At 39.1% G+C, this 12,852-nt stretch overlaps 1 protein-coding gene across 33 annotated transcripts in view; it reads right to left on the reverse strand.

Annotated features, from left to right (window-relative positions):
• VPS13B (vacuolar protein sorting 13 homolog B) overlaps positions 1 to 12,852 on the reverse strand; it is a 729,842-nt gene that overhangs the window by 88,410 nt on the left and 628,580 nt on the right. For all 33 annotated transcript variants that reach the window (XM_085021978.1, XM_085021986.1, XM_085021974.1 and 30 more), the window contains 3 exons: positions 10,198 to 10,379; positions 8,601 to 8,950; positions 3,153 to 3,314 (listed from right to left, as the gene is read on the reverse strand). In XM_085021978.1, the coding sequence (XP_084878104.1) occupies positions 3,153 to 3,314; positions 8,601 to 8,950; positions 10,198 to 10,379 (694 nt within the window). The remainder of the gene's footprint in view (positions 1 to 3,152; positions 3,315 to 8,600; positions 8,951 to 10,197; positions 10,380 to 12,852) is intronic.

The raw sequence follows: 12,852 nt of genomic DNA on the forward strand, positions 1-12,852 counted from the left end.
TTTCAATTTTAAAAGGTTTTTCAGCTTTGGGTTTCTGGAATAGGTTGTGTCCATGTTTTTTCCCATCCTGTTGGGACTGACTGTTGTTAGCAACCTCCTGTGTGGTTCTAAGACATGGTGACCTCTTTGAAACCTTTCCAGGTGTCATTGCCACTTTCTTGATCTCTGCAATATAAGCTACATTGTTTAGTGGAGTTAAGTTCTCTGAACTTTAGAAATCCTCCCTGAGACTATGAATTGACTAACACCCAAGGTAGCATAAACATGCAGACACAAATGTTCCTAAAACCAAGCCTGCTGGGCAGTGCAGGATATGACTTGGAGTCTGGAAAAAGGAACAGTTTGCTCACTTGTGAGGCTATGACTACCTCCAGGTGCAGTCTGAAGCGAAGTGGCTAGTTTCTCTGATCCTCAGATGTAACCTCTCATTAGAACACAGCAGAATTTGCAATTGTGGATGTAAGGAATTCCATGAAGACCCTCTGGGCCCATTAAGACATCTCTGGCTTCAGAGGGTCCTAAAACACACTTCCTTGAGCATACATAGCTGTAGTAAAGAGACACTTTTTACCAATTTGATCTAAGTTTCAGCCTGAAGATTATAATGACTACAGCTCTTCTTAAACTCTGTATCCAGAAGATGGAGTTACACATTAAAAAGGGAAAAGGTTAACAGATACCAGTCTCATGTTTCCAGTATGTCATTACAAGGTAATTTAATTGTTTTGGGTTCTTAAAGCTTTGCAAGCGTTCCTACTTGTACTAAGAATCCCATAGTAGTCTAGCTTTACATGTGATTTCTCAGCCCTTAAATCCTCACAGCTTGGCCATCCTAACAGACACATCATGCTGCCAAAACCTAGGAGAGTTTGACAGTGTTGTGGAAATAACCCAATATCGAGAATGAAAAGATGTGGGATTCAGTGCCAACTGCACCACTATCTTAGCTGAACATGTCTGTCTCCTTATGCATATATAAAATATGCATAACAGAAATACAAACTACACAGGGATATTATGAAAACAAGAGCAGTAGTAAGTACAAAAAGACCTTGCAAAAGTGCAGAAGAGTATACATACAAAAGATGTAGTGGGGCAGTGGTCATCCTTCTTTCCGGCCAGAAACTATATCCACAACCTGAAGACTACTGTTCCTTCACAGCCCTGAGCCAGCTGTTCTTACAATCACTCTTCCTATCCTGGCTCCAGTGTCCAGGGAATCTGGAGGGTCACTGAGGTCCATGGTAGTCTATCCAGCTTAAACTGACTCAGAAGAGATTAAGCTTCCTGTGCTGTGCTTCCTACGGGCTAAGGCCTGCAGCTTGTGTGTATGAATGGGTGAAGTGGCCACAGGGACCATGTATGATCACACGTCACTGTACCTTCTCAGAGGTTTCTCTCCCGTCACTACGAGTTCATTTCTGGGAATGCCATGATCATAAAAGCCCTCGGAAGGTCTAAAAGGCTAAACGACAAACACTAACATGGATTGTCTCTGAATGGGTGGAATTATAGGTGGTCTTTTTCTGTTTTGGTTTATAATATTTGGTCTGTGTTCTCATTTTTGCAATTAATAGGAAAAAAACACTATTTAATTTTGAACAAAAAGAAGGAACCAACCAACCACCCTTTAATTACGTTACAAGGGGCAAACCACCAAATGACTTAAAAACACTCAACATGGACATTTATCGAAAGGACAATTAGAAACCAAGGGCACGTCGTTCGCTCTAAAAATACAAGTGCAATATCATATCATAGGAGACATTTCTGCTAGAATTTTTATTAAGAAAGAATTTATGGGAGTTCCCGTCGTGGCGCAGTGGTTAACGAATCCGACTAGGAACCATGAGGTTGCGGGTTCGGTCCCTGCCCTTGCTCAGTGGGTTAACGATCCGGCGTTGCCGTGAGCTGTGGTGTAGGTTGCAGACGCGGCTCGGATCCCGTGTTGCTGTGGCTCTGGTGTAGGCTGGCGACTACAGCTCCGATTAGACCCCTAGCCTGGGAACCTCCATATGCCACGGGAGCGGCCCAAGAAATAGCAACAACAACAACAACAACAAAAAAGACAAAAAAAAAAAAAAAAAAAAGAAAGAATTTATGATGTTTTAATGTCCTGTTAGCCGAATTAGAATTAAATAAATAGACTTAAGAAGAATTGCACTAGATCTACTTTTACAAATTTTATACTAATAGTGTGGCAATAGGATGAAAAAGCAAGTAAGAAATCAGAATGTGGCTACTGGAAAAAAAAAAACGAGCAAGAGGGAGCCTGAGGGTAGAACATTCACGAAAGCTCGTCTATAGGCCAGATGGGAAAACTTGTTCTCTAATCTAATGACTTTCTTTTAATCACAAGCAGACAGTAGTTTCCTTATTCTCCAGAGTTTTAGAAATACATTATTCTTGAGAGTACTTCCTAGGATTTCTTTTACTCATTTAAGACCACATCTTTGTATTTAATTCTTCCTCACTTACCCCTGCAGGGCACATCCCTCTAATTACTCCCATCTAAAGTGACAGGAAAGTGGAATTACACTACTTGGAAAACAGACATCCTTTGGTATGTTTCTCCTCAGGGCTCCCTTGGGCGTATTCTGTCACTGGGCTCCCTGTGCCCCAGATCGTGAGCTGTCCTTGGACGGCGAGGACTAAGACTTCTCTGCCTTTGAATTCCTAGTGCCTGGGACATGACTGGCACGAAGTAGACACACAGTAAGAATGATCAACAATGCACAATAATAATACTGATCACATAGTTACAATATATCAAGCACTCTTTTGATGCCTTGTATATATTAACCTATTTAGTCCTGACGATTGAATAGGTATTATTTTAGCCCCAATATACCGATGAGAAAACCGAAGTGTGAAAGCAAAGTGAGGTCACCCAGAACCAGCATCCAGGCTCCAGGGTTCAACCTCGCAATCACCACACCACGCTCCCTCGGCAGCACCCGCACTCCACAGGAGAACCTCTGCTCCGAGAGGAGCGTGGGTACATTGGGCTCCCGTCTCTGAACCTTTCTGGGTCTTGGTCAGATGGAGTTATACTTCAAAAGGGAACTAACTGGACACAGGCACACAAATGCACGATACGTGAACCCCCAACCTGAACAATTGCTGTGTTTGTAAGGCCGTTTCTCAAATACCTGTGGGGATTTGTGAGAGCGCCAGCTGTACTGGTGACTGTGGAGACTGGCCAGCAGAATATTTTCATCAGTGTCCACCTGGCCAAACCGCAGTGTCTCCTGTGTGTCATTACAGATCACAAAATGGCTGAAGACCAACTCCTCTACCTCAGGGCATTTGTTCTGAAAGAAAAGGAATAGGAAAGCCAACGTGCATCAGATTAATTGCAAGATGTTTGGCAGCTGTCTGCCCAGTGGCGATTGTTACAACACAGAAATACTAAAAGAGCTGTTGTCATTAGCTCTGGTATAGAAAGTATTCTATACTTCCAGGATCAGCACAAAAAAATACCTTAAAGAGATCTTAAATGTTCCAAGAATATGTTTTGATTTATATTCCTGCAAAATAAATCATACACACAGAAGACTCAAAGAACAATGAGATCCCTCAAACTTTTAACATCTTAAAATGAATTAACATGCTACAAAGAACGCTGTACTGGGTAGCGCACGTTTTTTGAGCAGAGTACCAGAGGCTAGAATTACCATGTTCCCGGCCTTCTAAACTTGACAATCAAGACCAATTACCAAAGCCACAGTTTGTACCCTACAGAAAGTAAGGATCATTTAGGTATTACATCCCCAGTTCCCTTAGGGGGAGGGTGTGTGTGTGTGTGTGTCTGTGGGTGTGTGTGTGTGTGTGTGTGTGTCTGTGTGTGTGTCTGTGTGTAAATCTGCTCAGGGAGAGAGGTAAATAAAACCATTACTTTCCCTCTTTTGTTAAGAGGTTGAACACACAAAACAGATCAACTTCAGAGTTGCTGTGTGAGCCGAGCTGCAGTTTTCAAGACAGGTGATGTTAGTTGGAAAACAGTCGCTGGTGTCTCTGTAGGCTAATAATCAATCAGCAGATGTCTTCTACTAGTCTACTAAGGTCGGCAAATTAGTGATACGTTCCTGTGTTGATATGCCTTCTCAACTGTGTTGCTGTTGTATCAAAGTGTCAAGAGTGGCAAAGTGACAGAGCATTCTGTGCTTAGTCTTTTATCACTCTGGTTAGGGTATGACTTAAAAAACATTTGGTAAATGAAAAGAATAGTTCAATAAATGGTTAATTGGACAATGCAAGAGAAAATATTTTCATGAATTTTGTAGACCACAGGAGGTAATATGTTACTGTTCTTCTCCAGTTGGCCTCTACTTTCCTGGCTGTGCTTCTAAATAAGGTCGCAATGCCACACTCCACCTTTTGCCATTTTACTGAGGGAAAGGAGAGTAAAAAGGGAAGTATCACTCCAGAGCGTAGAGATTTCAGTGACTATGTGGCCTGAAGCCAACCAGTCGTCTATGGATGAACGTACCTGGAATCCAGCCTGGACCAAGACCTGTTCAGAACAGATATCTTGGGAGGTAGAATCCCTTCTGACTCCTCCAGAAGGCCCCCGAAGTGGGTGGGCAGAGCTCAACGGCTGGTGAATAAATCCAGAAACACCTCCTCCTTCTGGATACCCGTGAGGACTCCTAAGCGCTCACTCTATCATCCATCTAGCTCTTCTCCCCAAACCGCTCTATTCTCGGGGAGTGGAACCTTGCCTGACAGCCACACTAATCATAAAAAAGAGTCTCTGGCTAAGTGAGACTGAGGCGGTTATAACCAATAATTATCTGTTGTCTACCATACTGTTCTTTGCTGTGGCTTTTAATCAGGAGCTATGACTTCAAAACTGGCCTGCCTGCGGGTTTCAGGCACCCTGCCTGATCCGGCCCCTGCTGCATCTTGAACCACTCTCCATTTGCCTGCTGGACCCCAGCTCTACCAGTCCTTTTCAGCTCTTCCACACATGCCACACTGGCCCCCTTTCAATTCATCCCACATGTCAAACTCCTTCCTGCCTCAGTGCCTTTCTTCTGCTAGGACCTCTTTTCCTCCTTGCTCAACTAACTTCTCTCTACTCAGCTTTCGGGTTCCTGTTTTCAGATCACACTCTAGGGGCAAGGAGCCTCCTGAGATCCTCCTGGACCACTTTTGGTCCCCCTGTTTTAGGCTCACACAGCACTAGATATGTTGCCTCCGCAGCACTGATCCCTACTGAGAACTGAGTCATTAGTTGCGTGATTGCGGCTCACTGTTGTCTCCATCACGAGACTCTATACTGCATAAAGGCAGGAACTGGGTCTTTGTTATTTTACAGTGTTATCCCTGTACTCAGTGCAGTACCAACAGATAAGTACTCATGAACACTTGTGACACAAATACGCAAGTAAATTTAATTTTAAAAATTATATGTAATATACCTTCCCTGTAGAAAAATTAGAAAATACAGAAAGTATTGACTTTTTTTTTTAAAGTCTTTAATTTTATACTCAAGGTAACAGCTGTTAAGATTTTGGAGAACTTTTTCCAATAATTTTTCACTTCTGAGTGTCCTGCCTATTTCTATTCTAATCTATCCTACCTAATCCTATCTTATATATTTGAAGGTTTGTAAACCTTTAATCAAAGTACAGTCACAGTATATAATTAGTTTTGATGAGATTTTTCCATTGAGCATTATATAATCAACATAAACTGCTCTCCTTGTAAACATTTTTCTCTCCTTTAAGTCCAAGAATACAAACATGAAGAAAGGGATACGATTCCAAACTCCCACTTAGATAGATATCCTGAGACTGAAACTCACTTTTCATAATGAATTGGGATCAATCCACTGGTAACGCAGAGGTTAAGTTACCAGATGGGGCTTGAGTAGGGAAAAAAAAAAAACAAAAAAAACAAACCCATATTACTTTCCTCATCTCTAAAAACTGACCTTTAATAAATGATGAGGGTTTTAGGAAAAAATGTAAATGAAAGAACACAAGGGGGTTGTTTACATTTTTCTAAAGAATACTTCAAGTCCTCAGGGAACTGTTTCTCTATTGCTCCTTCATCTGCAGAGTTCATTATAACTGTAATAAGTTTAAGAATTTCTTGGAATGTTTAAATTCTAGTATATTATAAAAAGATTCGTATGTGTTTTATATGACATCATATAAAAGCAAAACCTCAGAATACTTTTGCAATTAAAAAGTGCCTTATTTATATGTAAGGTGTGTGATAGAGTGTTATACAGGCATTTGCAATGAATGAGAGATATCATTTTAGTGTAAGAGAAGACATATGAGCATAACCTTGATTTTGAAATAAAAAGCTCCTTTCAAAGCTATTTAGTCCAAATGTAGGAATGCGACATAGAAATATAAAGCAAACTACAAGTGGCATTTTGGGTCCTTAATCTGGTTTCACAAACATTAATCATTTACAAAAGAGAAAAAAAAAAATTCCCAGCCAGAGAAATCAGACACTGATGAAGGCTTCTGTTAATCTTGAACTTGTGACCTTAAGGTGAAAGGCCAAATTATTTCATGCTTTGACTGTCTGGTCCATCCACACTGGATACAAATGACTTGTCTCGGATATAAACCTGATAAAAAGTATGTGGAGAACTCAAATACCTTATCCTGCTTGTTAAATTCACATTTCTCACTGACAATAATTATACTGTCTATGAGCATTATACACACAATAAAATCCAAACTTGGGAAACTAAGCTTCCCCTCTGAAGGGGATAAACCACATTCAGAAAATCTTAGAAACAATGAACTTAATAACCCCTCCACAAGCCCATTTCAATGTCAAATGTCCTAGAATTTCAAAGTAGTGCATTTTTGTATTTACTTTAGAATACACAGGGTTAGATGCCTACCACATTAAAACTTGGTGGCAAGTACCCTTGACATGGGAGGAAACAAGAAAATTACAGCAACAATTACAGAAGTATATCCTCTTGTGGCTCATGTTAACATTGCCAAATCCCTGTATAAATCAGAACCAACTATTCATAGAATGTACCTGTCAGCAATATGCTACGTGACATATGGCTCTACTTAATCAAATATACAATTCCATTTAAAAAAAAAAAAAGCAGAATATTCCTTCAAGGCACTGTGTTAGCCAGTCAGTCATTCACACTCTGATGTGGTTTAAAACATTTAAATATTTATGCACCACATTTTATTTCTATGTAGAGCTGTGTTTCAGAGAATATGTTTTACCCTGGGAGGAAACTGATATTTCTGAGGGCCATTTTGCAGTAGTTGCTACACACGAGTCCTCTTATAATGGCCCTGATACCAAGACAAAAATATCCCGGGTTTAAATGCTCTATCAATGACTCTTTTATATTTTCTAGGTTTGTTTTTTATTAAATGCATTGTTCAAAATATGACAAAAAACAGAAATTGGAGCCACGGAGGTTTTTTTCACATCGCTATTTGAACCAGCTGCAAAGATTTAGATCACACTAGCTCTTATTTTACGCATGTCCTCTGCAACAAGAAAACCATGGAATGCCCTTAAAAAAGAATTTTAAAATACAAAACAGATGTGTTATCTTCTTTCTCTTTGCTATTGTAGTGCCATGTTAGGTAATTAATTCCTTCGTCTTGTATAGGTCTTCATGCATATAAAGAAAAGAGTTCATTCCCATAAAAATTCTTAAGTTAGAAAACTCAAGCCCCTCTCCCCCTGCACTGCCCCATCCCCACGTGGGGTCAGTGCGGACTGAAGGACCATTTCTCCTGGGGAGTTAGTCCGCACGAATGCAAGTAACATGCAAAATGCGGGGAAATGTCTCAGTTTAAATGGCAATACCAGCTTTGTGGAACTACAATACTATACTGAAAATCAGTAAAGGAAGCAGAAGTGATTCGTTATGAAATCACTGAACATATTATTACCCAAACATTCTGTGGAAGTTGTTTCATGCCAGCGGACAGGGGCAGGTTCCCCATTTTAAATATGTCATTCAAAACAGACTTAAACACTATCTCTGTTTTGACATGGCTACTTTCTGACAAAAGACAGAAGTGAAAACATTATTAATCAAGAGTCTTTAGCGGCTGAAAAAAGTCTCTTATCGAGTGTTCTTTTTAGTGACTCAAAGTGGCAGAATGGTAATGGGGAAAAGACTAAGCCTCTGTTGTGTTCAAAGACTTCCTTTGGCTGCTCTTCTCTCTGAAAAGACGAAGTGCTTCTATCAGAAAGGCTCACACAGGTTCCTCATTTCTGCAGGGGCTGCCGAGACAATCTGATATATAGCTAGGTTAAAGCTTTGGCAAACTAAAGCCATAATACTTGGAAAAAATTTCTGGAAATATGTTACTTTCCACACAGATGTGGTACATTAGTCACAAAAATGTGGGCATGATCTCTGATGCATGTGTAGAGAACCCAGAGTCTCCAACAAAGGTTTTAAGAATAACATGCATCGCTTTGCCAAAACAGAGAAGCTCCCCAATACTATGGTGCCCATCAAATTCTTCATTCTCTCACATTTTCGTCTGTGTTTAACTGGTTATTAGAAGTGATAACAGAGGGCCTAGTAAAAGATCACACACAAACTGTAAACTGTTCTGGAGCAAGCATACCTGTTGCCAAGCTTGTACTGCAGTGTTTAGAGAGTGAACTACATGTTGCCCGAAGTTTACAAATACAGAGTCAATGACGATGGCGCAGTCGATCAGCTTTTCTGCTGCGCTGCTGGAAACTGCAACCTGTCCAAAGATGCTGAAGGGCTTCACCAGGCTTTGCATCGTAACGTTTCTGCACTCCAAAAGTTTACAGTCAGCGTGAGCTGAGAACTGGATCTCCTGACAGACAGAACTATTGTTCCATTGTCGCAGATATATGTGTGGTTCTCTGAAGGAAATAATCATATATTCTAGTTCAGTTGGCACGTTTTTATCGGAAACAAATGGCTGTAGGTATTGCGGTGGAGCTGTTGAGAAAACAAACAAGGAAAACAGCAATTGAGATGAGCCAATCCTCTATGGAAATAAACAGATGACATTTAAATCACTCACTTCCTGGTTACTGAATGCAATATTTGCTGTTTAAGAAATTCAAACATTTTCTTGAATATAATATTTGAAGTACCACTTGATATTTGTAAACAAAACTGTTTTGTTCAATAGGCAGGACTCTTTCCAAAGGTTATATTCACAGATAAAAATGTGATCACAAAAGACAATAAATAAAATGAAGAGGAAGTAAACATCTAAGGAGAGTTTTATAGAAGTGCTCTGTATCTACCAACCAAATCTCAAAACCAAAAACATGACCCAAAGAGAGTTAGAAAATGCAGGTTAAACTCCATTTTTTGCTGAAAAGGCAAGATGCTTAACAGCAGCTGTGTTTAGTTTTAATCTGATTTTTTTCCCCTTTTTCCATTACATGTAGGTTGAAAACCTAATAGCAGAATCAAAATGAATTAAGTAGAAAAAGTCTGGTACAGACTTTTAGGAATAATTATTCATGTAACATGAGCAAATTTATAAAAGGCCATGTGCGGTGTGTGGAAAAATGTAATCTTCTACCTTAGCAACTTGCAAAAATGCTAGTCCTTTAAATCATTGGAGAATTTATCCATCTTTTGTAGAAGGTATTTGCACTTTCAAAATAAGGTAATATCAAGTACTTTTGGAAACTATTTGCCATTAATGTAATGGCTCAGAATATAGAACAAAAACAGATGTATTTCTTTCAAAAAGATCATAACTGGACTAAGAGTCAAACCTTCAACTTTTGTAACTTCCTTGAAAATTCTCACTAAGAAGTATACAAAATCATAGCATTTCAGTAAAACTGGCAACCTATACAATAGGTCCATAAGATGGTTCAAAAATTAGGGGGATATTTGTTACACAAAGTCACCTTGAGAATAACTTTGCCGGTGCTCACTGTTAGGGAAATGAATGCTGCTTCTAAAAATTTCTACCACCATGTGGGTGGTGATCATTAGGGAAGGAGCTTTGTTGGAAGGAAGTGATTAGCAATCACAACACTGAAACATCAATGATACCATAATACATAGGATAGAAACCCCTCCAGGCCTTTTTACTTTCTGAAAATATATTATCTGGGTAAAAATGGATTAAAAAAAAAAAAAAAAGCTGCTCTGAGAACACTCAGGACAAAACAACAAGTATTAACTGAATATTATTCTGATGCTAAAGTAAAGAGTACCTGTGCCTAGTTGATCAAGGTGATGACAAAGATGGAACTCCAGGTGAGAAAACTGGAAGGAAATGCAAAGAGATGGGACAAACCATGGGGTAAAACAGGAATCAACTCTGGTACAGGCAGCCAGGGCTGTTGGAGTTACAAGTTGATCACAAGCGCTTTGGGAACCAGATTCACTCGCAGAGCTGTGGGAAATAAGCAATAAAAGAAGCTCAATAACCTAAATTTCCCAATATTATATAAATGAAATGTTTTTCTGAAAAGTTTTTAAAGCTAGCTCCCATAATCCTAGAGTCAATATGTTATCATCGACTCTTCTGCATTTGCTCCCATAAATAAGTTGTCTTTAAAAATTACGTTCTTTTTGACTATTCTGAGTTATTGGTGGAAAAGCTTCAAAGGATTCCTCAAACCCCAGGCCGTGTTGACTACCAACCCAATTGTCTTCCATTCACATTTCACATAACTTATGGACAACTGGTTCTTATATTAGTTTAAGACCAACACAATTCCGAGTATGACTCTGCTGTTCAAAAAACCCAGTATTTTCAGTGTCACCATAAATTTTTGTTTTAGTTCTCCAGTTCATCCATATCAGTATTCTCATGTGAGTTAGTCATTACTCTTTATTGAAGACCCACTGAATTCTGTACTGTCATAAAGTTATGACTATGGGGAGTTCCTGCTGTGGCATAACAAAAATGAATCTGACTAGTATTCACGAGGATGTGGGTTCAATCCCTGGCCTCACTCAGTGGGTCGGGGATGTGGCGTTGCCATGAGCCATGGTGTAGGTCGCAGATGTGGCCTGGATCCTGCGTTGCTGTGGCTGTGGGGTAGGCAGGCAGCTGTAGCTCTGATTGAACCCCTAGCCTGGGAACTTCCATATGCCATGGTGTGGCCCTAAAAAGCAATAATAACAATAATAATAATAAAGTTATGACTGTGTCTAAAAGATCCAAGGTCCTATGGAGAATTACACTCTGTGGGTCCTCTCTTCAGTTGTCCATCCTCCTAACACCATTTTATTTTATACAGGGAAAAGCTGTTTAGGATAAAGAGTAAAGGGCATCTGTAGGAGGAAAGAAATTTGTAAATGGCAACTGCTGGTATACATGGTGAGCTGTGCACACTGCCTGGCTGCCTCATCTCCATGCTGCTAGAAGCATGAGAGCTGGGGACTGGGAGGGGCCAAGTGCATTCTGCTAATTGTTGATCAATGAATAGATACTATTCCCCCTCACCATCTTCCAACCTCTTCTTTCCAAACCTAAATATGGCTCTACACCTCTGGTAGCCTGGTTTCCAAATCCACGAGGAGCCTGGAGAAGAAACTCTGTGGTTTAGAGCAACATAGGAAGACTATGAGAGGGCAAACTGAAGAAACACATCCTTAGTTTTCAAAGAACGCACAGTCTAACTGGTTATAGAAAAATTTAGATGTTTACAAACATTATAAAACAGAACAACCACCCAGGAGTAGGAAAGTCGGAAGTGCTGCCCAGAGGGGGAAATATAAGAAGAACTCAGAATGGCACAGGGTGAATCATGTGGTTTCAAGAGTGTGAATCCTCAGCTGAGTTTTGAAAGAAGTTGTGAAAAGGCTGGTGAAAATGAAAGCTAAGTTCACTAAGAGTGTAACTTCAAGGAGTTTATAGTTATGTGGTGCTATTTACTGCACTGTCAGAAAAACTCCATTACATACAAAGAAAACACAACTCTGCGGTACTATGTTCCAGGTGAAATGTTATGCGTGAAAATGTAGATAAGTGTATTCTTAGCACTTCTATAAAGTGGACTTACTAATCCAAATAGCTTTCTAGGGATCTATCTGTAGAGGTATAATTAAAGATTTCACTTAAAATAGATCAACAAAAAGGTCCTACTGTACAGCATAGGGAACTATGTTCCATATCTTATAATAACCTATAACAGAAAAAAAGAGAAAAAAATGTGTCTAACTGAATCGCTTTACTGTATACCAGAAACTAACGCAACATTGTAAATCAATTATACTTCAACTAAAAAAAAAAAAAAAAGAAAAAGATCTCATTGACAAGGTAAAATTAAAACTTGTATTTATTCAGAAAGACCAAACTATATTAGTTGCACTTGTGTTTTATACATGTGAACTCCTTTCCTTATACAACTTTAAGAAGTTGTTAAAAATAGGGTATAGTGTTAGTCAAAATATTATTAAAAATCCAGGTGAGAGTCCTCTGAGATCAGTTTTAAAACAGTAAGTACACAATTTGAGGTGTTTATCTGAACAATTTTTCTTGCCAACTGCAATTTTTGACACTCTTGAGATTTTCCAAGATTTACTTTTCTCTCTCTTGAGAGTAGCAAATACTGTAACATATTGAAAACGTTTGCTAAAACATCACAAGTATGTGCCATAATCTTTATTTATAATAAACTGATTGATTCTTCACTTTTCTAAATGAAATGTACAAATCAATGGTTAAAAAGATATTTTTAGGTCTATTTAGTTTAACTCCTAACATATTCAAGCTATCAGCAATACTCTTTCAATCTTGAAATCCTGGCTAAAATGTTACTAATCTATATTTAAAAATTTAGAGTTTAAAAACTGGAGTTATGGTACATTACACAATGGAATATTACTCAGTCATAAAAACGAATGAAATGCTATTT

This window comes from Sus scrofa, chromosome 4, assembly GCF_054392235.1.
Source record: "Sus scrofa isolate SSC_HxYL_T2T_F1_AM1 chromosome 4, Sscrofa_HxYL_maternal_Yorkshire_Landrace_v2.0, whole genome shotgun sequence".
Classification (NCBI taxonomy): domain Eukaryota; kingdom Metazoa; phylum Chordata; class Mammalia; order Artiodactyla; family Suidae; genus Sus; species Sus scrofa.